The sequence below is a fragment of the Chiloscyllium plagiosum genome, chromosome 18 (genome assembly GCF_004010195.1).
Source record: "Chiloscyllium plagiosum isolate BGI_BamShark_2017 chromosome 18, ASM401019v2, whole genome shotgun sequence".
NCBI lineage: Eukaryota > Metazoa > Chordata > Chondrichthyes > Orectolobiformes > Hemiscylliidae > Chiloscyllium > Chiloscyllium plagiosum.
In genome coordinates, this window is record NC_057727.1 from 49,722,535 (window position 1) to 49,746,051 (window position 23,517).

Genomic DNA, 23,517 nt, shown 5'->3' on the forward strand with positions numbered 1-23,517 from the left:
ATCTTCCCTACTATCCATGACACCCATGTCATGGAATTTAGCCACCCTCAATTCTTCCTTACCTTGACACTACCCTCTTGCTCCCTGGGATTCCTCGTGTACTGTCCATGTAACCTGACACCATTTTCCCCCCAACCCGCTTCCAAATACAACATTATTGCCAAACCCTTGTTGGTCTTTGAGCTTCCATGCAAGCTGGCATTCTCCTATTCTTGTTACTTGCATCAAACAGTCCTCCAAAAATTGGCAACAGCATGAAGCTAATTAGTGCATCCCATCTTTAAACTAATGTCAACTCGGTGTAGTGAGAGCCTCATGTACTATTGACTTTAGTCATAGAGTCATAGAGCATGAAAACAGACTTTTCGGTCCAACGTGTCCATGCCGACCAGATATCCCAACCCAATCTAGTCCCACCTCCCAGCACCTGGCCTATATCCCTCTATAACCTTCTTATTCATATACCCATCCAGATGTCTTTTAAATGTTGCAATCATACGAGCCTCCACCACTTCCTGTGGCAGCTCATTCCATACACGTACCACCCTCTGCGTAAAAAAGTTGCCCATTAGGTCTCTTTTATACCTTTCACTTCTCACCCTAAATCTATGCCCTCTAGTTCTGGACTCACCCACCCCAGGGAAAAGACTTTGTCTATTTATCCTATCAAGGATTTCCATCAAAAGGTTTTAAGGAGTCCTCATACAAATACAAGTACAAATCGATCACAGGCTGGCAGTGAGCTTGGCCTGACTCAAATGTACTGCTAATTTTCTCTCTGCATCCCAACTTTTTGGAGGGAAATCAAAATTTTGCTTCCTACTTAATTCAGTCACATCACATGCCACATAGTCAGTTGTGTGCTCGAAACAATCAATCACCCCATTCTCTCTCTTTCTCCACAGTTGTTGACAGCTTTGCTGGCTGCTTTGAGTATTTTCACTTTTTGTTTCAGAGTTCTGGCATCTGCAGAGTTTTATGTTTGTATTTGCTCCTTAATTGGATTGCAATTCCAACATATCTGTCATTTTTTATAGCAATATCTACAATTGCATTTGCTGCTTCTGGCTGCATTTAGTGGATTTTTAAACAAATGTTTGCCTTTAGTCCTACATTGCACTGTGAGAAGAATTGCACTGTGAGAAGAAAACCATACATCTGGGAACATTAAGATGAAACAGTGTGCTCAGTCTCGAGGAGAAAGCCAAGGAGTTTTTATCATAGGATGTAAGTGAGTTGGTGCAAAGACTTTGTTTTCCGCTGGGAGCTCAAGGATTTAGATATCAAGGGCCTGGCTTTTAACAGAAGGATGCTTTTTGCTCATTAGCAATTGTTGCAGTCTTTGACTGATGTATCGAACAAATTTCAACAAATCATACAAGAGTGCAGGATTGCACAAATTGCCTGTCTGGGGTGTTGATGAACATTGTTGAAAATCAGCATGAAGGCTAGGATGAGTAGCAGCTCCATGCAGTCTGCAAGACAATACTTTGTGGCAGAAGTCCAAACATCAGCCCAAGTATCTCTCATGTTGCCAAACAGGTTTTAGTTGTTATGTGATCCCCTCATTTGATGGGTTGGTTGATGAACTGTGCCAGAGAGGGGAATTGTGGTGTGTTATGTCTCTGACAGAGTCTCCTTAACCACACATCAACATGCACAGTGACTGCAGAGGCAGGATTGTGCCACCAATTGATAATGTTTCTCTCTCCGTTGACACAATGCTTTCACAGTAATCTAAACCCCTTTCCAATGACTTTTTCATGGCCAGCTGGGACTTTGTCCATGGTGTCACTGCTGCATCGTAAAGCTGGCTAATCAACAGCCATATTGACAGAGACAGAAGCCACTGGAGCACAAGTACCATTTCTGGATAAACCATTGCCAGCGGCATCAGAGGCTGTTAACTCAGAAATTACACAAAGAGCCACAGAAATAGTTAGTCTAGCAGAAAATACAGCAGCTGTTAAGAACAGGAAAGACTGGGAGCAGATAGTAGAAACTGATGTATCTGAATTATTTTGAAGATCAGATATGATCTGTGAATTGTGACTTGTTTTGAGGTAACACAGAAAAAAAACTGTTGAGATGAACAAAAGTAGAGAGATGAGAGTTAGAGAGAGTGAGAGAGAGAGGGAGAGAGAGTGGAGGATATGGTTTTTTCTATGTGATGATCATTATCTGTTGCAACAGAAGTGAAAGATTATTTTAGTATGGGCAATGTGAATGGAATATTCTTTAGCTTGAGGTACAAAATATTTCTCTCGTATAATCTGGTAAGAAAACTTAATGTTCGTAGAGTGGAAAACATACAGAGTTAGTTGGATGACAGAAAACAAAGAACAGAGCTAAGTGTTTGTAAATTTTGCGAAAATGCTTCTGCACAGATGCTGCCAAACTAGCTGGTTTCTTCAGCAATTTCTGGCTTTGTAAGCACAGCTGAAACATTGTTAGCAACTCTTCAATCTCATTTACTTTTGTCATTTGTTTTCTTTTTAAGAAACTGCAAATACTTGCTCAAAACATTTTTCCATGCCTGGCCAGCTTCCTATCGTAGTTGAATTTCTTTCCACAGATTAATCTTTCAGTCATTTTTTGCCATTCTTTATATTCTATCTGCTACAGATCAATCCCATTGTCCCAAAGCCCTGTCTCCTGAACCAGGTTTCCAATTATGCATTCACCTGTATTTTCTTCATATTTCTGTAATCATGCGCATGTGGCCCTGGGAGTAATCGGGAGATTACTACTTGATCTGTTTTCTGCTGCACGACCTGTTATTCCTCTTGGAAATGGTTGTTACCCATTTCCTGTCTGCCTGCTTGCCCCTAACATGGTGTGATCAACTACATTAGGTGCTACTCATGTAGTTCTCTGTCTCATGGATGCCCCTCAATAAATAGATCTGTTGTTTGACCTCTGAATCCCAGAAGTCAAGTCTGTTCACCTTGCGATAACTTCTGAACATGGGCTCCTCGATCAAAAGAGGCATCTGCCACACTCCGTATGCCACAAGATGGACATTCTGAAAGCTCTGCTATACCTTAACACTATGCTTTTAATTTAGTCCATTTACTTCAACTTAAATCACTTTTACTTACTTTTACGCTACTCTTGGTCTAGTAAGGATAAAATGGAGATTAGTAGATCATAGAAATACATCATTCTTACTTTCAGATCAGCTCTGTTCTACAACTAACCTTCTTCCTTTCTCAGTGCTATTTTAGAAATTTGTGTTTTCAGCACAAAACAGCAGCTGCTCAACAACAAAATCAACCCATGACTTTTCTACAAAGTTCTTCTTCGACGTTTTTCTCCTCTCCTCAATATTTTAGTTAAATCCATTCTCTCTCATGTGCTGTTTTATCTGGTTCACCCTCTCTCTCCTCTCACATTGTTTTACCTATTGCTTGCTTTCCCTGTCTCTGCCCCCTTTATCTGTTTCTTGTGCTCTCTCATTCCTCACACTGTTTTATCCAGTTCCTGTTTTCTCTCCTTTACTGTTTCATTGTGACTGATCTCTCTCTCTCTCTCTCTTTCATTGTTTTTCCTGGTTTGCTTTTTCTCTCTCTCTCTCATACACAGACATGCTCTTTTGCCTGGTGTCCATACTCTTTCTCTTTCTCCTTGCATGCTGTGGTTCAAGCTGTTTCTTGCACTGTTATATCTAGTCGGTTCTATCTCTTCATGCTGTTTGTGCCCACGGTCAGCCTCATGCAATTTCAATCAGGTGACAGTTGTGCAGTTGTAATGTGATAAGACAAGTAATGCAGAATCCCGGGCTAACATTCTGAAGATATGGGTTTGAACCCACTGTGATGCCATTTGAATTCAACAAAATTGTGGAACCAAAAATTTGTTTAACAGTGGCAAAGTAACCATGGTTGATTGTTGTAATGACCCATCCAGTTGTAATAACCCATCCAGTTCACTACTGCTTTTCGAAGGAAGTCAGTTATCTTCACCAAATCTTGCTGACATGTGACCCTAAACTCTCAGCAATGCAGTTCATTCAATGGCTTTCTGGGAAATTACTGAGAGGTAATAAATGCTGGTTTAGCCAGCGACACCCACATTTGCAAATGGAATAAAAAATTGGAATCTGAGTAACTCACACCTCTGAGAGGTTTTCAGATGTAAATAAGTTATTAGATGATGTGCATGCTGAGTTTCTATGTTTCCACAGGTAACATATTCATGTCATGCCCTGGCCATATAAACTAAGTTATTAAAGGCTGTCTTTGCAATGTGTTAGATGGTAAAAGTGACAGGTTGTATCTGCATCCAAATAACATTATGTATGTGTGTGAGAGAGTGAGAGAGAGTGAGAGAAAGAGAGAATCAGACAAAATAGCAAGAGACAGGGCATGAATCACACAAAACAGCTCAAGGAGAGACAGCATACAACAGATAATACAACATATTGGAGACTGTAGCTATCAGATAAACAGCCTATGACAGAGGATGGGATTAAACAGCAGGCACCAGATAAAAAGTGAGAGAAAGAGAGTGCAAACACCTCTATGATTAAAAGAGTGACCTTTATGACAAAAACCGCATGAGGAAAAGTGGACATAAGATAAAACATTGCAGGGCAACAGTGCAAATAGCAGATAAAGCAGCACAAGATGAGAGACAGTGGATAACAGATAAAGCAACTTAAGGAGAGAGAGTGCACCAGCTGTATGACTGAAAAGCAGGATTAACAGCAGTGAACTCTGAGAAATGGAATTTGATTTTCATCAATCAGATGAGTATGTGAGCCTGTAATTTTCCATTCCCATGATCTCATATTCATCTCAGAGGAGCTTGCTTACCCTACTTTCATGTGGGAGGGTGAGCATGGGTTGCAGATAGACCTGCTGCCTCCAGAGACAGACACAAGGCAACAACAGATAGAGGTGGATAACAAGGCTGGAAGATTTGAGTCTTAAAGGTTTATAGCTTAGCAAAAGGTCTTTCAGCCCATCAGGTTCACACCAGTCATAAACAACCATCTAACTATTCTAATCCCATTTCTCAGAACTTGGTCCATAGCCTTCTAGACCTTGGCATTGTAGATGTACATCTGAATACTTCTTGAATGTTATAAATGTTTCTGCCTCTGCCACATTTACAGTAGTGAGTTCCAAATTCCCATTACCCTCTGGGTGAAAAAGGTGAAAAGTCATCTCTAAACATCCTGCCCCTTACCTTAAATCTATCTTTGGTCATTGATCCCCCCCATCAATGAGGAAATGTTTCTTGCTGTGTATCCTGTCCATTCCCTCCTAATTTTAAACATCTCAATCATGACTGCCCTCTGTCCTTTGATCCAAGGAAAACAAGCCCAGTCTAGCCTATCTCTCTTCATAACTAAAACTCTCCAGCCCAAGTGACACCCTGATTAATCTCCTTGGCATCTTCTCCATTGCTATCACATCCCGATGTGGCCTCCTCTATATTGGGGAGACAGGCCGCCTACTTGCGGAGCGTTTCAGAGAACACCTCTGGGACACCCAGACCAACCAACCCAACCACCCTGTGGCTCAACACTTCAACTCCCCCTCCCACTCCACCAAGGATATGCAGGTCTTTGGACTCCTCCATCGCCAGACCACAACAACACGACGGTTGGAGGAAGAGCGCCTCATCTTCCGCCTAGGAACCCTCCAACCACAAGGGATGAACTCGGATTTCACCAGTTTCCTCATTTCCCCTCCCCCCACCTTGTCTCAGTCAAATCCATCGAACTCAGCACCGCCTTCCTAACCTGCAATCTTCCTCCTGACCTCTCCACCCCCACCCCAGTCTGACCTATCACCCTCACCTTGACCTCTTTCCAGCTATCGCATTTCCGACGCCCCTCCCCCAAGTCCCTCCTCCCTACCTTTTATCTTAGCCTGCTGGACAACCTTTCCTCATTCCTGAAGAAGGGCTTATGCCCGAAACGTCGATTTTCCTGTTCCCTGGATGCTGCCTGACCTGCTGCGCTTTTCCAGCAACACATTTTCAGCATAAACCTTAAGGGACCAGTGAACATGCACATCAAGATCCATCCGATCCTCATTACTTCACAGGATCCGACCTTTCATCATATATTCCGTTGCCTTGCTTGTTCTGCCCAAGTACATCACCTCACACTTATGTGGACTGAACTCCATCTGCCCAATTGACCAACCCATCTATCTCCTCCTGTAATCTCAGGCCATCATCCTCATTTTAAGTTTTCCCTTGCACATTCTGTACTCTGTTGGTACTTTTGCTGTTTTGAGCCCTCGGTTTCTGAAATAATCCTCTATTTTTCTTTTTAACCAATCCTGTACACCCCTTGATGCTCAGGATTCACTAGACTTGTTGGTCTCACCTTGGTCTTTATTGGAAGATGTTGGCCCTGTACTCTCCCTACTTCCTTCTTGAATGTGTCCCACTGGTCTGCCACAGATTTACCACAGCTCAGACGACAGTGAAATTAAGCATTGTAGTTTGCTGTGTCCTCCATTGGATAAGAGCGTGATGCAATTTCTCCTGCAGTGAGTCCATCTGTTGCTGAAGATTGGTGAGTAATCCCATTTCCAAAAGTGCTCTTTGTGACACAGTCACAATCCCTGCAATGCTTCAGAATACAATGAACTTTTATTCTTGCAATGCCTGATAATCCTCTCTGACAACACCTCCAATATTGTGGCCTGAGAAGTGTAGATCTGTTCTCTCTACTGCCGTCCACAATGACAGTAATTTGACAAAGAGGTTGGCTAATTTCCACCTCATAATCTTGAATGTTCTAACATGATTTTGAGAACCCCAGATATACGCATTTCCCTTCTGCAGCCTGTAGATACACGACAGATTCTACCAATGCTCCCAACAGGTGCATGCAAGGGTGAGAGTGACAATCCGAATGTCAGGAGCATTTTGAGATGAAGATCTCAGAGGGCCTTGTCTGTTACTCCTCCTGCAGATACTGCTGTATCGCGTTGAAAAGATGGAACTCTTGGAAAGAGTTGAAGGTGTCTTGTTCCCCTGACAGCTTGCCATTGATCATCAGCACACATGACTACAGTGTAGGTCCATGTGCATATCCAGCATGACTGAGTATTCTGCTGGACTTGGGTATGCCAAGTGAAAACTGACCTTTCCTTTGAGGTGGCCAAATGCTTTCATGTCAGTGTCACCAAAGTGGTGACAATTTAGATAAACTCCTCCATTTTTCTTTCCCTTTGGGAGCATTCAGTCCATTAAGTCTGATCCATCACTGATTGAGATCGTGGCTCATCCAATAACACTCAACTCCACTGTCCTGCATTTTCCCTATCTCCCTTGATTCTCCTCCTTATTAAAAATCGGTCTATCTTGGTCTTGAATATACTTAACAACCTGAACTCTGCAGCCTTCTCCATGAGAGAACACTACAGATTCACAATCCTCTTAGAGAAGAAATTCCTCCTCTTAAATGGGCACCCCATTCTCTGAGATTATGTCCTCCATCCCAGGCTATCCCACAAAAGGAAACAAAGTCCTTGCATTTGCCCTGTCAAGTACCCAGAGAGTCTGTCATACATTAATCATGTCCCTTTCATTCTTCTAAACTCTAATGAGAACAGGCCCAACTACCTCAACCTCTCCTCAAAGACAGTTCCTCCATGCACAGGATCAGCATACTGAATGTTTTCTGGACTGCTAATTTATCTGTCATTAGATAAGGGAATCAAAACTGTCTCAGTATTCCAGCTGTGGTCCAACTGGTGCTTTGTATAGTTTGAGCAAGCCTTCCTTTTATTTTTTACTCCATTCTCCTTAAAATAAAGGTCAACTGTCCATTGTTTTCCCAAATATCTGCTGAACTTGGGATGCTAGCTTTGTGTGATTTATGCACAATGACTCCCAAATGCCTCTGTACTGTAGCTTTCTGCAGTATTTCTCCATTTCTTATTCATAATCTTCAGCTTGTCTGTTGTTCCTGCTGGAGAGCACAAACTCACATTTTCCCACTTCAAATTCCATCTGCCAAGTTTATGCCCAATTTCTTAAACTGCTTGTATCCCTGTGCAGACTCTGTGCTCCCCTTTGCCTTCCCACCTATTTTGTGTCATCTCCAAACTTGACTACAGAAGATTCATGTTCCTCATTCAAGTCATTGACGTATATAATTGTGGTCACAGCATTAATCCCTGTGACAAATAATAAGTTAAAAGTTGCCATCCTGAAAATAGCCCCTTATTTCAATTGTCTGCCTTCTCTTAGTTATGATTTGGAGATGCCAGTGTTGGACTGGGGTGTACAAAGTTAAAAATCACACAACACCAGGCTACAGTCCAACAAGTTTAGTTGGAAGCACTATCTTTCTGAGCGCTGCTCCTTCATCAGGTGGTTGTGGAGTAAACAATTGAAAGACACAGAATTGCTATAAATTGTGTCTTTCAATTGTTTACTCCACAATCACCTGATGAAGGAGCAGAGCTCCGAAAGCTAGTGCTTCCAATTAAACCTGTTGGACTATATCATGGCGTAGTGTGACTTTTAACTTCTCTTAGTTAGGCATCATATATCCATACTAATATACCACCTCAAATACCATGAACTCTTGTCATTTTAGGTAGCCGAATGCGGGTACCTTACCAAACGTCTTCTGGGAATCCAAACATATTGTATCTACTTTCCCTTTATCTATCTGGCTTGCTATTCCCTTCAAGAAAAGTAATAAATTTGTAAGGCATGATTTCTCCTTCACTAAACCATGCTAACCTTGCTTGAATATATTACGTTTTCAAATGCTCTGCTATTACATCCTTTAAAATAGAACTCGAACATTTTCCCAATGACTGATGTTAAGCAAACTGGCCTATAATTATGTTTTTTTGGTTTCTTTCCCTTTTTAAAACAAAGCTGTTATTGTTTACATTGGTATTTTTCCAATCCTCTGGGACTTTGCTTGAATCTAAAGGACACTTGAAAGATTACAACCAGTGAATCCACTATCACTGCAACTATTTCTTTTAATATGCTCAGATGCATCACATCAGGTCTATCTTTTGCTTCATAACGCTTCTTCGTACATTTACTCTCATCATAGTTATTGTATTTTTTTCCTCTTTTTGCCCTTGATTATTTTGTATCTTTTGCGTCCTATCAGTTTCTTCTAATGTAAGGATTAATGCAAAGTATATATTCAATTTCTCTGCCATTCTCTGGTTCTCCATTGTTATTTCTCCTCAGGGTGGGTCACTGGACAAGAAAATTTAACTCTGATTTCTCTCCACAGATGCTACCAGACCTGCTGAGATTTTCCAGCAATTTTTGTTTTAGTTTCCAATTTCTAGCATTTGCAGTTCTTTTAGATTTTGTTACAACCAGTTCTTCTATAACACGATGGTTAGGTTCTTTTACAACCCCACATTATAGAAAAATTGCCCTTTAGAAACAGCACTTAAAGTGTTGGTGATGTAATTGCATTACAGCCAAACAACATTTCAAAAATTCATCCTTTAGTGTCCCCAATTTGTCATTCACGTTACAGTGAATTTGGATCGAAGAATTGCACGTTATAGCAGAATGGCCTATATTTCTTCAGCCTCATTCTCAAAAGGCCCTTATTAACACTGGCTTCTCTTTTCCCTTTTATGAAATTAACAAAGCTCTGGCTGTCAGTCTTGACATTACTTGCAAGTTTGCCCTCAAAATTTATCATCTCCCTCTTTTTGTTTTGGTCATCTTTTGTTCAAGAATTCAACTTAGATCCTGCAAAAGATGCCCTGAATCCATGAAAATAGTCTATATTTTTTAAATGCCCACTTCTGCAATGTAACCATTATGTGCTACATGCAGGCTTGCTACCTGTACCCTTATTCTACACTGACAAAATCTGTAGGATTGAGAATGGAGTCAGGACTCCTAGAAGCAGATTCACCATTCCAAAAAATGTGAAAATCCAGTTCCAGGTATAATTGATCTCCAAATATCATTTATTCCAGTAGTCAAAAATTGGCACACTAAGGCACATAGCAGAGAAAGACCAATCATTTACATTCTTTCACTGGTGTTCATGATAAAATCTTTGCATGCATGTGATCGGAGAAAATTATTTGCTCCATTATATTTATATAATGGGACGGCATGGTGGCACAGTGGTTAGCACTGATGCCTCATAGTGCCAGAGACCTGGGTTCAATTCCCGCCTCGGGCAACTGTCTGTGTGGAGTTTGCACATTCTTCCCGTGTCTGCATGGGTTTCCTCCAGGTACTCTCACAGTCCAAAGATGTGCAGGTTAGGTGAATTGGCCATGTTAAATTGCCCGTAGTGTTCGGTGAAAGAGTAAATGTAGGGGAAATGGGTCTGGGTGGGTTGTGTTTCGGAGGGTCGGTGTGGACTTGTTGGGCCGAAGGGCCTGTTTCCACACTGTAAGTAATCTAATCATTTGGAAATAAGTTAACATTTTAAGGAATTGTTGAAGGGACAATGCACTGAATGATCTGCATGGAAGTTGGTACAACTTCTGGCATAAAATTGCTGAAGATTACAACAGTTGTATGTAATACCAATAAATATATTTGCATTCACCCATGAATAAGTCATAATGGCTAAAGGTTTGGCCACTTCACAGTTATTGATGGACAAGTCATTTCCATGTACCTGATTATTTCAACCAAACAAGATGCAGTTTGCTTCACAAAGCTGAATGCAGAAATGCAACAGATAAAAATAACTCAGTACTTCCGCTCACTTAATGCCAAAACCATGACATGTCTGTAGAGAAGACACTTTAACCCGAAAAGGATCTCTTCTTTTAACTGAAGGGTCTTATATTTCTTTTCCATTGTGAAAGCAGCAAAGCATCACAATTATACCACTCATGTCACATTGACTGAAGAAAATCTTAAACGGAATCAAGAACAATTTACTTCGCCTCAGGAAAGCTACTTCATGATTGTGCAGCAGCAAATTCACATCTGTTGTAGCACAAACTTTGGTAGCAAATAATACCAAGCATCAAAAATAGTTTTACAGCAAGCTATTCCTTAGAAGTCTGTGGAAATTATCTGTTCCTTAAATTCTACAAAGGGTAATGATACTGCTCTCCAGGAATTAAGTTTTTTTCAAATGAACAAAGATGTAATGATCAAATAATACAGTCCTAGAGTTCTATGAAGGAAAAGGCTCTTTAGCCCATCATGTTCACGCAGGTCAAAAATCAAATCTTAACTATTCGAATTCCATTTTCTAGCACTTGGCCATAGCCTTCTCTGCTTTCACATACAATTTCTGTTTTAAATCATAGAAGAAAATCATGACTAAAAGCAAATTAAACAGTTATAGAATCATCTACATACATCTATCATTCATAAATAATTATTTTACTTTACAATATGATGTGTGCTCAAAAATGGAAGAGATAATTGACAATTTCTCACAATAATTGGACAATTAAGTGACATGAGACAGCAAATTCCAAACATATAAGACATATATATGAGAGGATGCGCATCTTTGCAGAGTTAAAATGTCACCATTGTTCAATTAATAAAGTGAAACTTTGAAAACATTATAATACATTTCAAAGACAGAGAACATTGCCTGGACAAACATTTTGAATACTCATCCAGCGATAGCATGATTTTGACAGATTCCTTAATTGGCTGTATCTGAGAACATTTCTAATGCAAATAATTGCTTAACATAGTATGGAAGTTGATTAGAATGTAGTTCAAAGAGCATCAACCAATTTTTCTCTCAATGTGAGACATGACATTTTGAAGAAGCCCAGTTTGAAGGTATTTTACCAGATCACCACTTGATAAAATGAATCTACATTTCTTGAATACTTCAAGCAATTTCAATAAAACCTGTTCAAGAACAAATCAAAGCAAATGTAACTCCAGATTTTTTTTTATTTTAGAAAGTGAGGGAGGCAGCATTATCCACAATAAATATGGTGGATATTTTACCATGTACAGATCAAAAGTATTAATGAGATATTTTACCTGCAAGGCAGCCAATGAATGATTGTAGTAACAGCAGTTTCCATAGCAACATCATCTTCAATTCCCAAGGGCAAACAAGCCTCTCATACAATCAGCACTTAATAGACGACTTCCTTTTCAAAGTACAATCTTTAATCTGTGGGGAAAAACCAATTTGAAAAAGAATTAAGAGCCAGAATCTTGTACTCTGACTACCATCAGAATGCACCAATGACATTGGTATTTGTTCGGCTGATCTAGCTAAAACAATTGATTTAGTGATTAATAAATCATGCAATTATGGAAACCGGTTGAATAATCAAAAGCAGTGTCAAAACATGATGTGAAATAAATTGTTCTGCTTCTCTTGTAAACATGATACCCTGTACAAGCATGGAGGGCAAAAGCTCAACAACTGAGTAACGTACAAATGTTAACAATAAAGAAATACCCCAGAGCAAAAAAGATGAAGATATATTGTGCAGCACGGAGTCAGACAATTTGCTTCATTTACAGTGCTTTGCCAGTTCATGGCTATGGGAAATGCTGACCACTCAAAAAAAATTATAAAAGGTCTCAAGTAACTGACCTTGGGCTATTAATAATTCATTTTGAAAAGAAAATGTCATTGTTTTCACCTCAAATATATATTGCTTTAGTTGCTACAGCTAAATAAACCTGGAAATTCTCTGACCGATTTTCTATCTGTTTCTATTAAGCAGTTGGGTGGTACCATGTGTCAGTTCTCCTCAACTTTAAAATAGATCACTGTTAATGAAGCATGCTTCACGTATGTACAGCAATAGTCATGTCTTTTGATCACCCAACATGACCCGAGAGTCATAAGACTGTAAAAAGCAGCTTCAAGGTACAATCAATTGCAAAACATTTCCAAAGTAATCTGAAGAGGGAGGAGAACTTTGAAGTATAAAAGGATTCACACAAACTTTAACATTTCCTTATTTATTTTGCTGTATTACTGCAGGTAAGTCTAGTTGCTTTTGATAAGAGTGACTTTTGATAGCTCTTTGGCAAATTACTTCAGTTAGGTCAATGAGGGCAGCTGTGCATGGGAAATATTACAACCTTAACCGGAGCCTCCCAGATTAATAACTTGCAATTCCATTGGTGCTTGTTCATCTCCCTTCATTTCGAGAACTAGTGATAAGTTGGGCACGCCAATGTTTCCATTTATTTCATGATTTTAACATTGATACAAAATTTGAATTATGTCTGGCTCTGGGCTTAACAACATTTCTGTCCCCCTGTGGATCAACAGGCTGAGATGTAAATAATGATTAAGATAACTAGTTGATATCCATTGTAAAGTGTGCACTCAGAAATCACTGCATTAATCACTTGTTGATATAATTTATAACATTGTGGCTTTAAAATTTATGAAGTGTGATTTCCTTATTTTGGTCCCTTTTCATAACTTGAAATCGCCACAAGTTCGTTGTGCTGACGAACTCCCAACTATCTTCTGAGGCTTCATATTTTTTAGTCACTTCTTATTATACTTAGACAATGTTAAGTACATTTAATTTTTAAAAATGTATGTTTTAGAATAATGTGAGCTTTCTCATTTTAAGAAGTATAAATTTTTGAGCATGCATCACATGAATTTGAAATGGATCTGTATTTTACACAAACTCAAGCCATTATTACTTTGGACAGAATTTAAATGCAAATTTGAACTACATCTCATCAGTCTGAGAGTTGTGTCACATTTTCCTGTTTTCTGTGGATGAGTCCCGTTTAAATGACAAGGAATTGCTCCAGGTTTTTTAAAAAATATGATGAATAATTATGCATAACGCTAGTTTCTAATTTAAATCACCAGTTTGAATATTGTTCATTGTTCAAACACCATCTGATCTCAGATTTAACATTTTCAAATTATGCTAACCTCACTTTATTAATGTTAAGTGTTCATACAAAGGTAAAGTGATCCACTTAAAAATTAACATTGGCATACTGACACCTAATTATTTCCTAACATGATGAAATATTTTCATTATGGCTACTATCGTCTTCATCAAGACTGGTAGTGTTAATTCAAATTGTATAGCTTTTGAGTATCTCGATTACTTGAATATCTGAAAGCAGTAGAGTGCACATGCTATGAAATATTAACTGAGCAGACTTATATTACACCAGCCCTTGAGAGTCATGGCAGGTTAAATCAGAAAAAAAAGACTCAACTTCGTCCCAAACATATGATCAATCTATTTTTTTTAAATCAAACAAAAATAATGATTCAGCACATGGTCATATTATGAGCAGCAACAATTGAATTTTATTGTTGACACAGCATGTTCACATGGCAGTGAAGAAAAATATCCCTGGCTTATTTTACTAGTTGACATAACCAAGGTGCAGAAAGTTGCCCGAAGAGAAAATTTGTAAGTGCGAATGTCAATCAAAATATTCAAACCCAAGACTCAGTTAATATTTTGCTTCTGAAGTGCTATGACACCAGTTGAACGTCCTGACTCATTTATGAATGCACCTGATTAATGATTGATTGAAGAGCATGAAATACATAAATTTTCATGACACACTTGTTCATTTACATTCCTCTGACTGAACTTGTTTGGAATATAAGCAAAAATTATTTTTGCTCATTTCCAAGGGTGAATGGTACAAATGATGAATGGTATAATCCAATTACTGGACCATGGGAGTTGCATGTTTCGTCATTTAGTAAATTTTGCCAAGTTTAAACACATCATTTACCACTTTGTTCACTTTGTATAATAGCTTTCTTTTGAGACTACCGTGGTGCTATTAATATGCTAATTACGCATTGTTTCATACAAATCTTTCACTGTGGCATTATTCACTTTTAATATGATAAAATATAACATGAATCGCAAAAATATTGTCGATAAAGTACATGTGCTATTACAGTCCTTTCTAAGTGGTTCAGTCATGATCAATACCATCAAGCTTTGTTTATCACTGTAGAGTTGAAAACCAATCATAAATTATATAAAATTACCAGAACCAAACTTTCCACATATAAAAGGATTGCATTCATGTACAATTTCTCACAGTAGAAGGAGACTTTGGTTATCATCACATCATAAAGGCTAAGTTCAAATTATTGCAGAAAAATAAATGAATATATCAGTGCATTCAAAATTCATAATACTGGTATCATTATTCCATCCACACAGTAAGGTATTTACAGCCATTAACTTCACTAATGCTTTGATTTTTTTTAAAAATGAATACAGTATGCATTTAAACAAAGCTAGTCATGCTTAGGCTGCTTTTTGACTACTCACAACAACAATATAATAAAGGCCAGAGTCCAAATAAAGGCAGCTTTGTGAATATGTTTTCTGTCTGGTTGTTGTGAGTTTTTCTCTTCAGTCATTCCACAGAAAAATAATTCAGAATCTCTTCATAATCACCCTAGTAACACATTAGCATATCAACAGAAAGTACATCAGTGCATTTCAGTACACACTGAGCAACAAGCCCATGGGAACAAGCTTTTCATTTAAATATATATTTGCCAGCAGTTCAGCCGTTGCTGCAGAAATGCTCATGTTTTCAATATCATTGACTGTATTTAATGTAAATGCTACTATGCTGTATATCTATATGACTATGACTAAATATATAAACATTACAGGCAGGTTACTTTTGTTTATTTTCTTCACAGACATTATTAGACAAAAAAATAATAATTTTATTTATAACCTACTTTTCCATTTACTTCTGACTTATCTTCCCTTTTGCGATGATATTTTTCACTGAGTTTAAACATGCACTCTTTCCTCTTCCCAAGTTGGCATGTTATTGGATTTATCTCCATAGTGCTCAGCACTGGTATCATCCTGGAGTCCTTGAGTCAGTTTAATGTATATCAGAAGGCTAATGAACCATTGAAACATCACTCACTAACCCAATAACAAGAATGCAGATTTCAAGCATAACATACAGGAGAGTAATCAAGAGCAAGAACCATGACACTGTTTCTCTGGTAAAACAGTACTTGTAATGATCCCAGCTGATGCAATACTGGACATGCCAGATTCCAAAATGAAATATGGTTTGATGCACCATGAGTGTTCGTTTTGCAATTTGGTTACCATGGTGGTAAGTCATTGAGCACATTCACATAAGGCTAATAATGTACTTTCAAGAGAGGAACACATTTTTTTTCCCACCAAAACAAAACTCCATGTATGACGATGCTTAAAGTTCATACAAGCAAAAAAGGAATTCAATCCTTTCTATAACAGCAATAACCTTTCCAGATCGCACAACCACAATAAAGTAGTCACTACTATCTTCACTTGAAAGTCTCTTACTCAACTGACAAGATCACAAGCATTTCCTTTTGGTGACCTTCTGCATATTCACCAGATGTGGTCCTCTCCATTATTGACTCTTTGTAAGATACAGAAACAAGCTGACTCACTGCCTTTTTAGGCTGCAAAAACTGCTCAAAAATCATTTCCTTCTCCATTAGGCAGAAGTACTTGCAAAAATTAAAATCTGGAACCACTGCTGCTGCATTTCTACTTTTTCCTGAGCTCAACGTGCCTGTGGCACCTGACAACCTGTCTCTTGTCCCATTATTCACTGGGGAGCATTGAAAATCAACCCCACTATTCCCAAAGCCATCATAAATGTAACCATTTGATTAAACTACTGGATTGCCCAAGGTTACGAATGTGTCAAATTCAGGTTAAAAGAATACGTATAGCAGGATTTCATCATTTAACAAAAAAAGTCACTTTTTTTTGTAATCAAAGACTGTTTAATCAACAGCAAGGAAGTACCATGAATTGCTAATTTGCAACCCTCTGACTTAATCTCCACTCCTTTAACATACCCAGATGAAACAGACAAAGCAATAAGACATGATCCATATTAATGGATGAAAAATTTAGTACACTTCTGGGTATCAGTGTGCATTATAGGCATCATTGAGTTGTTTTCCTTCAGTTCTTTTCAGTTTATGATGAAGGCACAATGTTTTATGTATGCTGATCTCTAGTTTTTCATTGACTGATTAGGAATTCACCCTTGCTATGTCACTGAAGGTGCTTTACTTTTCTTGATTCAAATTTTGCAGACAGAGAGAGAGAGAGATTTACAAGAAAATGGTGAGGGAGGCCAGCTACCAGAAGGTCTGCTGTTAGATCTCCACACAGGAGGGAGCAGAAGAGAAATAGATCCTTTTACTTTCAATCAAAGAGTTACAACCATGCTAAATCCTCCCAACCCGACAACAATTGGTTAACCAAAAACAAAAATACAATCAAAAGTCTGTCTCTGGTCAAAGCTGACACTTATGTGCATGTGTACTTGACATGGTAAACATTCTCTCTCTCTCTCTCTGTCTTTCTCTCTCTCTCGCTCTCTCTCTCTCTCACACACACTCACATACACCACCACACCCCACCCTCACCCCCACTTAAAGAAGGGGGTACATCTCATTGAGCTCCAGAAATTCAGTTTGACAGTAGCATCGTTTCAAAACTGAAATAAAGAATTGGGAATGCTGGAAATCTGGAACAAAAACAGAAATTGCTGGAGAATCTCAGCAGGTCAGGAGATTCTGTGGACCTGTGCAGTAAAGACAGAGTCAATGTTTTGGGTTTAGTGACCCTTCTTCAGAACAGCTTTTGAAAGATGGGTCACTGGACCCAAAATGTTAACTCTGTTTTCTCTTCCCAGATTTGTTAGACCTGATGAGTTTCTCCAGCAATTTATGTGTTTGGTGTCTTCTTCTGCAGTTTCCTTGGTTTAAAGTAGCATCTATTCCCATTTTTATTCCAGAAACCCCCAAAAAGTCTTTAAACTTTTATTATCGAGAAGGTGTAATGTTGTAAACACTGTAGCAATTATCTCCCTGGGCACCTTGGTTTACCTTCAGTCATATGTTTTGTTTGATAAGCTATTTTGGACTCACTGTACAAAATGATTTTGTAATCTTTAAAAAATAAACTCAAGTCACCTTCATGCAAGTAAAATCAAAAACCTGTTTAAGTTCTATTTTTGAATCCAAATTCCCAAGAAATAATTTTATTTTTAAATACATTCACTTGTTGGATGTGAGCACTACTGACCGATCAGCATTTATTACCCATTCCTAGCTGCCCTTGAGAACGTGGTTTTAAGCTGCCTTTATGAATCTCTGCAGTTCATGTGCTGAAGGAAGACTTTGTAGCGATTGATTCAACTGAGTGGCTCGCCAGGCCATTTCAGAAGTCAAGTGAGAATCAAACACATTACTGTTACCATTGGAATCACATGTAGGCGAGACCAGGTGATGATGGCAGATTTCCTTCCCTGAAGGACATTCGTGAGCCAGATGGGCTTTTCCAACAATCGACAATGGTTTCATGGTCATGAATATATTCTTTTTTATACTGAATTCAAATTCCACCATTTGCCATGGTGTGATTTGAACTCATGTCCCCAGAACATTTGCTGAGTTTCTGATTAATAGTCTGGCGATAATACTGCTCGGCCATCATTTCCCTGTATAACGCATGATAGCCTTTATGACAATATGAGGGTTTTTGCATATGGCTGAGGATCATGTTATAATGCACTGACGAGTTGAGCATTTGATGAATTCAAGTGAATAACATCCCCAGGTGTTGTGAGCAGTGACCATCACATCATGCACGAAATACTCACTGGGAGGTGAACACTTAATTGTGAAAACAAAAGCAAAGGACATAATGACAAAGCACGTTCACAAAGAGGCTGCCTGATTGTCAGGGCAATTCCTTTGTGGTTTCTGAACAGTTAGCAGTAATTAGTCTGGGAAGTTATTTAAAAACATAAAAATGTTTCTCATTTTCTGCTTTTTCAAAAGGACATAATGGCTACACTGGGTTGGTGGCAGGTGGTAAGGGAACCAACAAAGTGGAAAAAACAAACATAATCTCATCCTCAACAATCTGCCCATGACAGATGCAGGTGACTACCACAACTGACCACCGTCTATACCTCATGGAGACAAAGTTCCATCTTAATATTGAAAATATTCTCCACCATGTTGTGTGCCACTGTCATTGTGTGGAATATAATAGATTTAAAACAGATCTAGCAACTCAACAGTCGGTATTCAACATGCGCTGTGGACCACCGACAGCAGAACTATTATCTATCATAATCTGTATTCTCTCAATCCATCATATATCCCATTTTCCAATTGTCATCAAGTCAGGGGATCAACCCTGATTCAATGGACATTGCAGGGTGGCATGCCAGGAATAGCACCAGACATTCCTAAAAATGTTGTCTCAACCTTCAGAAGTTAGAAAACAGGAGTGTCAACAGCATGGCAGAGACGTCAACAACATGGCAGAGACATCAAAGCAATTCCACAACCAACGGTCCCGACATAAGTTTTTGTTATTAAACAACTCATGGAGCAAGAGTTTCTACAGATATCCACATCCTCAAAACTTGTGGAGCCCAGGAAAAAGCAGATGATAAGGCTGAAGTATTTGCAAAAATCTTCAGCCAGAATTTCTGAGAGCATGTTTCATCTTGGCCTTCTCCAGAGATTCCCAATCTCGCAGATGCTAGCCTTCAGCCACTTTAATTCACTCCTAATGACATCAAAAAGCACTGGAAGCACTGGATACTGCAAAGGCTAGGGGTCGTGCCATAAGGAATAATACTGAACTAGGTGTTCCAGAACCTGCCACTCCCCTCGCCAGGCTATTCCAGTACAACTGCAACAGCAGTATCTCCTAACAATGTGAAAAAATTGCCTAGGTATGTGCTGTACAAAAAGACAAGACAAATTCAAACTTGCCAATGACTACCCAATCAGTCTACTCTCTATCATCAGTAAAATGCATCTTAATTAAGATATCATGAACAGTGCTCTCAAGCAGCACCTGCTCAGCACTAACCTGCTCAGGAGGAGCTGACTTCCAGAGATGAGGTGACTGCACTTCATATCCAGGGCTGCATTTGACTAAGTGCAGCATCAAAAAGCTCGAGCAAAACTGCTGTCAAGAGGAATTTGGGGAGAGTGGGACAATCTCTGCTTTGAGCAGATCAAATCAAATCAAATCAAAAATGGTTGTGGTAGGAAATGAATTATCTCAGCTCTTGGACATCCCTGCAGGAGCTCCTCAGAGTGTTGTCTTAGGCTCCACCATATGCAGCTGCTTCATCATTGAACCCTTCCTCCATCATAAGCTCAGAAATGCAGATGTTTGTTTTTGATTGCACAATGTTCAACACCATGCCAGAATACTTAGATACTGAAGGAGTCAGAAGCTCCCAACTTCTATTTGTCTTTCTAGAATCAAGAGAGAACTCTTTGAAATTGTATTATCATTCATCCATCACCTGAAGGTCTAGTTAAGTTCCTTGCTATTCTGTTGGTGATCTAAATATGTGTTGCATCTTTGGAAATTACCTTTTGTATATGTATGCATGTGTCTAAGTACGTGTGTGGATATCTATTGTGCCTGCATATTTTTGGAGGAGTAAGCTTTTATTGCATCTACATTGGGGCTGCTGGGGAATAAAAACAAACACTCATGCTTTATAAAAAAAAATTAAACCCACTCCAGATCGGATGTTTACTATGATCACATTCAAAACAAGCCCACTCATAAATACATTATACTGCAGTCAGCTAACAGGTAACATTAAGGGAAACACTGATCCTTCCCCCTCTTCCCATTCATACTCATGATCCACAATTTTTTTTTTAACTTCAGGGGGATTTCCTTTCAGACATTGTATTTTTCACTGGCCTGCATTAATTACGAAGGTTAATGTGGCTTCATAATCAGCAGAGATCAGAAAAGAAAGTGACTTTTGTCGGACTTTGGCTCAATCTACCAACTTACTTTCTTCTATGTGTGAGCCCAATCCTGCGTGTTCTTTAAATGAAGCAATAGGAGAAGATATTTGGTCTCACACTCTTAATTTATTTTAAACAGAAAGTGGATAAAGCATTCAGAGCTCTGGGTCTAAACCTTTTTGTCCCTGACAAACTACAAAGTGTGCCAGTTCAAAAAGTAAGACCCCGTTCTGTCCCTGACCCAGTCTTTTTATATAATAAAAAACGTCATACAATCATTGAGGTGGAATTATCTTCTGATTGGCTGTTGATCTGACTCCATTCTCCGCCTCCTCGCATTCCCAGATGTCCGACCCCACGTGACCTTGTTTTGCCTGCGAAACGGAGTACCACGTGACCCTGTTTTGCCCGCGAAACGGAGGACCACGTGACCCCCCACACGCCTCCGGCGCGTGAAACAGAGCATCACGTGACCCTGCTTTGCAACGGAGAGGAACACCACGTGACCTTATTCTGCGTGCGTGCATAACGGAGCACCCTCAAAGGCTTCCGAATGCCGAGTATATTTACACATTCAGCCAGCCATATATTTATAAGTAAGTCATATATTTACAAGTCCCCCTTTTGGTCTCATGAAACTGAGACCAACAAACCAGTTATATACATCACATTCACTCTCCGATACATAGTTTTCCCTTCTTGCCAGAGCCATGGTTTCCGTCTCCATCTGGTAGGGCGGGGCAGCCTTCCCTTCAATTGTGTGATGATTACCCCCTGCAGTCTGACCGCATGGGATGTCCCCTCCACCACCCTGTTAGATCCTGTCCACCTTGGCTCCAACCACTTCCGTATGATCCTTCAGCAGGACCCAGTCCGTGGTAGGTGACACCTGGCTCTGTCGGTCCCCCTTTTCCAATCCAACCTGTTTGGAGAAAGCTGACACCAAAGCTGTTAGTTGATCATAATAAGGTTTGTACCTTATAGAGGCTCCTCCTCCCTCTAACATCTGTATTCCAGCTCCTGGTCCCAGGAACTGCTGCCCTGTTGTTAGCTCGTACGGGGTAAACCCTATGATGGAGTTTACTGAACTTCTAATGGACAGTAAAGCTAAGGATAGGGCATCTACCCAGCTTAACTTTGTTTGTGCACACACATTTCCTATTTTTCCTTTTATGGACTGATTCATTCTTTCCAATTTTCCCCGTGACTGAGGATGGTACTCTGTTCCAAACGCATGTTTCAGTCCTAAAGCTGCTTCAACTTCTTGCAGGTCTTTGTTCTTGAAATGTGTGCCATTATCTGACCTGACTCTCTTTGGAAACCCATACATTGGAATGTATTGGTTTATCAAAAATTTGATCACTGTTTTTGCGTCTTCCTTCTTTGCCGGTATCGCTTCTGGCCAACCAGTGTATGCATCCACTGCTACCAAAAGGTACCGGTATCTCTGATATAATTTTCAATCATTGCTGGCAAGAACGGATGCCACCAATGTGTTAGATACCTCTGCATCTGTGTTTTTCCACAATGTGTCAACCCATGAGCTTCCTGGAGCATGGAAGCTATCAAACCTGGGGGTAGCACTGGTCTACCGTCCGGTGACCTCCCAATCCCTTCTGACTCTGTGGCCCCTCTTTCTCTCCATACTGTCAGTTCATGAGGAGAGGCTTTTTACTGCTCTTTGATTAACACATTTGCATCGCAGGCAGGCAGCAGGTCATACACTGTTCTCTCTGTTTGCATCATTATATACTATGCTGTATACCCTGCTGCTTTCTTTGCTGCTGAGTCGGCTTCCTGATTGCCCTTCGCTACTACTGTATCTGCTTTATCATGTCCTCTACACTTGACCACCGCCACTTCTGCAGGTTTCATTAGGGCCTCCGCTAATCTTTTCATATCTTTTTCATGTTTAATTGGGGTTTTTGCTACTGTTAAGAATCCTGCCCTGATCCATTGACTAAGTTCTACCTGTATAGCCCCTGCCACATATGCAGAGTCGGTGTAGATATTTACTCTTTTTCCCTCTGACCATTCTAACGCAGCTATCATTGCCGGTAGTTCAGCCAACTGGGCTGATTCTTTACCTGTCACTTTTCCTGTGAACACTTCCTCAAATCCCTCACTTGTCTGTCGCACCACTGCATAGGCTGCTTTAAGTCCTTCAGTTGGATGTCTGTAACAGCAACCATCTGTGAACAGCACTTCTTCTGGGTCTACTAATGGAATTGCCAGTAAATCTGCCCTAACTTTGGTATCTCTCTGTACCCTTTCCTCGCACATGTGTGGCTCTCCTTCTCCCATGTTATCAGCTATGTTAATTCCTTCATGTGTAAAAATTATATGTGGTGCAGTCAAGATTTTCTCTAACCTGGTTTGCCGCAGTGACGTCATTGTAAAGGCTGTTGAGTTCACATAGGCCACTATACTATGTGTCGTCAGTACTGTTAGTGAATGGCCCATGACAATATGTGCTACCTTGTGGAGAATTTTTGCTACCCCTGCTGCATGTCTTGTACATGGCGGGTGTCTGTCCTCCCTTGGGTCAAGGGTAACACTTACATACATCAGCACCTGCCTGCCTCCCCCTTTTTACTGAAAAAGAACACCATTTATTGTGTGTAATTTTTCAGAAATAAGGAGGAAAAATGGCTCTTTGTAATCCAAGACCGCTAAATCAGCAACCCACGTTAAGGCCCGTTTAAGAGATATGAAACTTTCATCTGCCTCCGTAGTCCACTGCAAATGGGCCGACAAATTTCTCATGC

At 39.7% G+C, this 23,517-nt stretch overlaps 1 protein-coding gene across 7 annotated transcripts in view; it reads right to left on the bottom strand.

Moving 5' to 3' along the window:
• Positions 1-23,517, bottom strand: part of LOC122559093 (contactin-4-like) — a 2,522,648-nt gene that overhangs the window by 1,332,989 nt on the left and 1,166,142 nt on the right. For 6 of the 7 annotated variants that reach the window (XM_043708367.1, XM_043708366.1, XM_043708371.1 and 3 more), the window contains one exon: positions 11,959-12,094. In XM_043708367.1, the coding sequence (XP_043564302.1) occupies positions 11,959-12,013 (55 nt within the window). In that variant the 5' untranslated portion in view covers positions 12,014-12,094. Of the gene's footprint in view, positions 1-11,958; positions 12,095-15,230; positions 15,500-23,517 lie in introns of those variants that run through there. The other variant, XM_043708372.1, reaches the window with a different exon arrangement.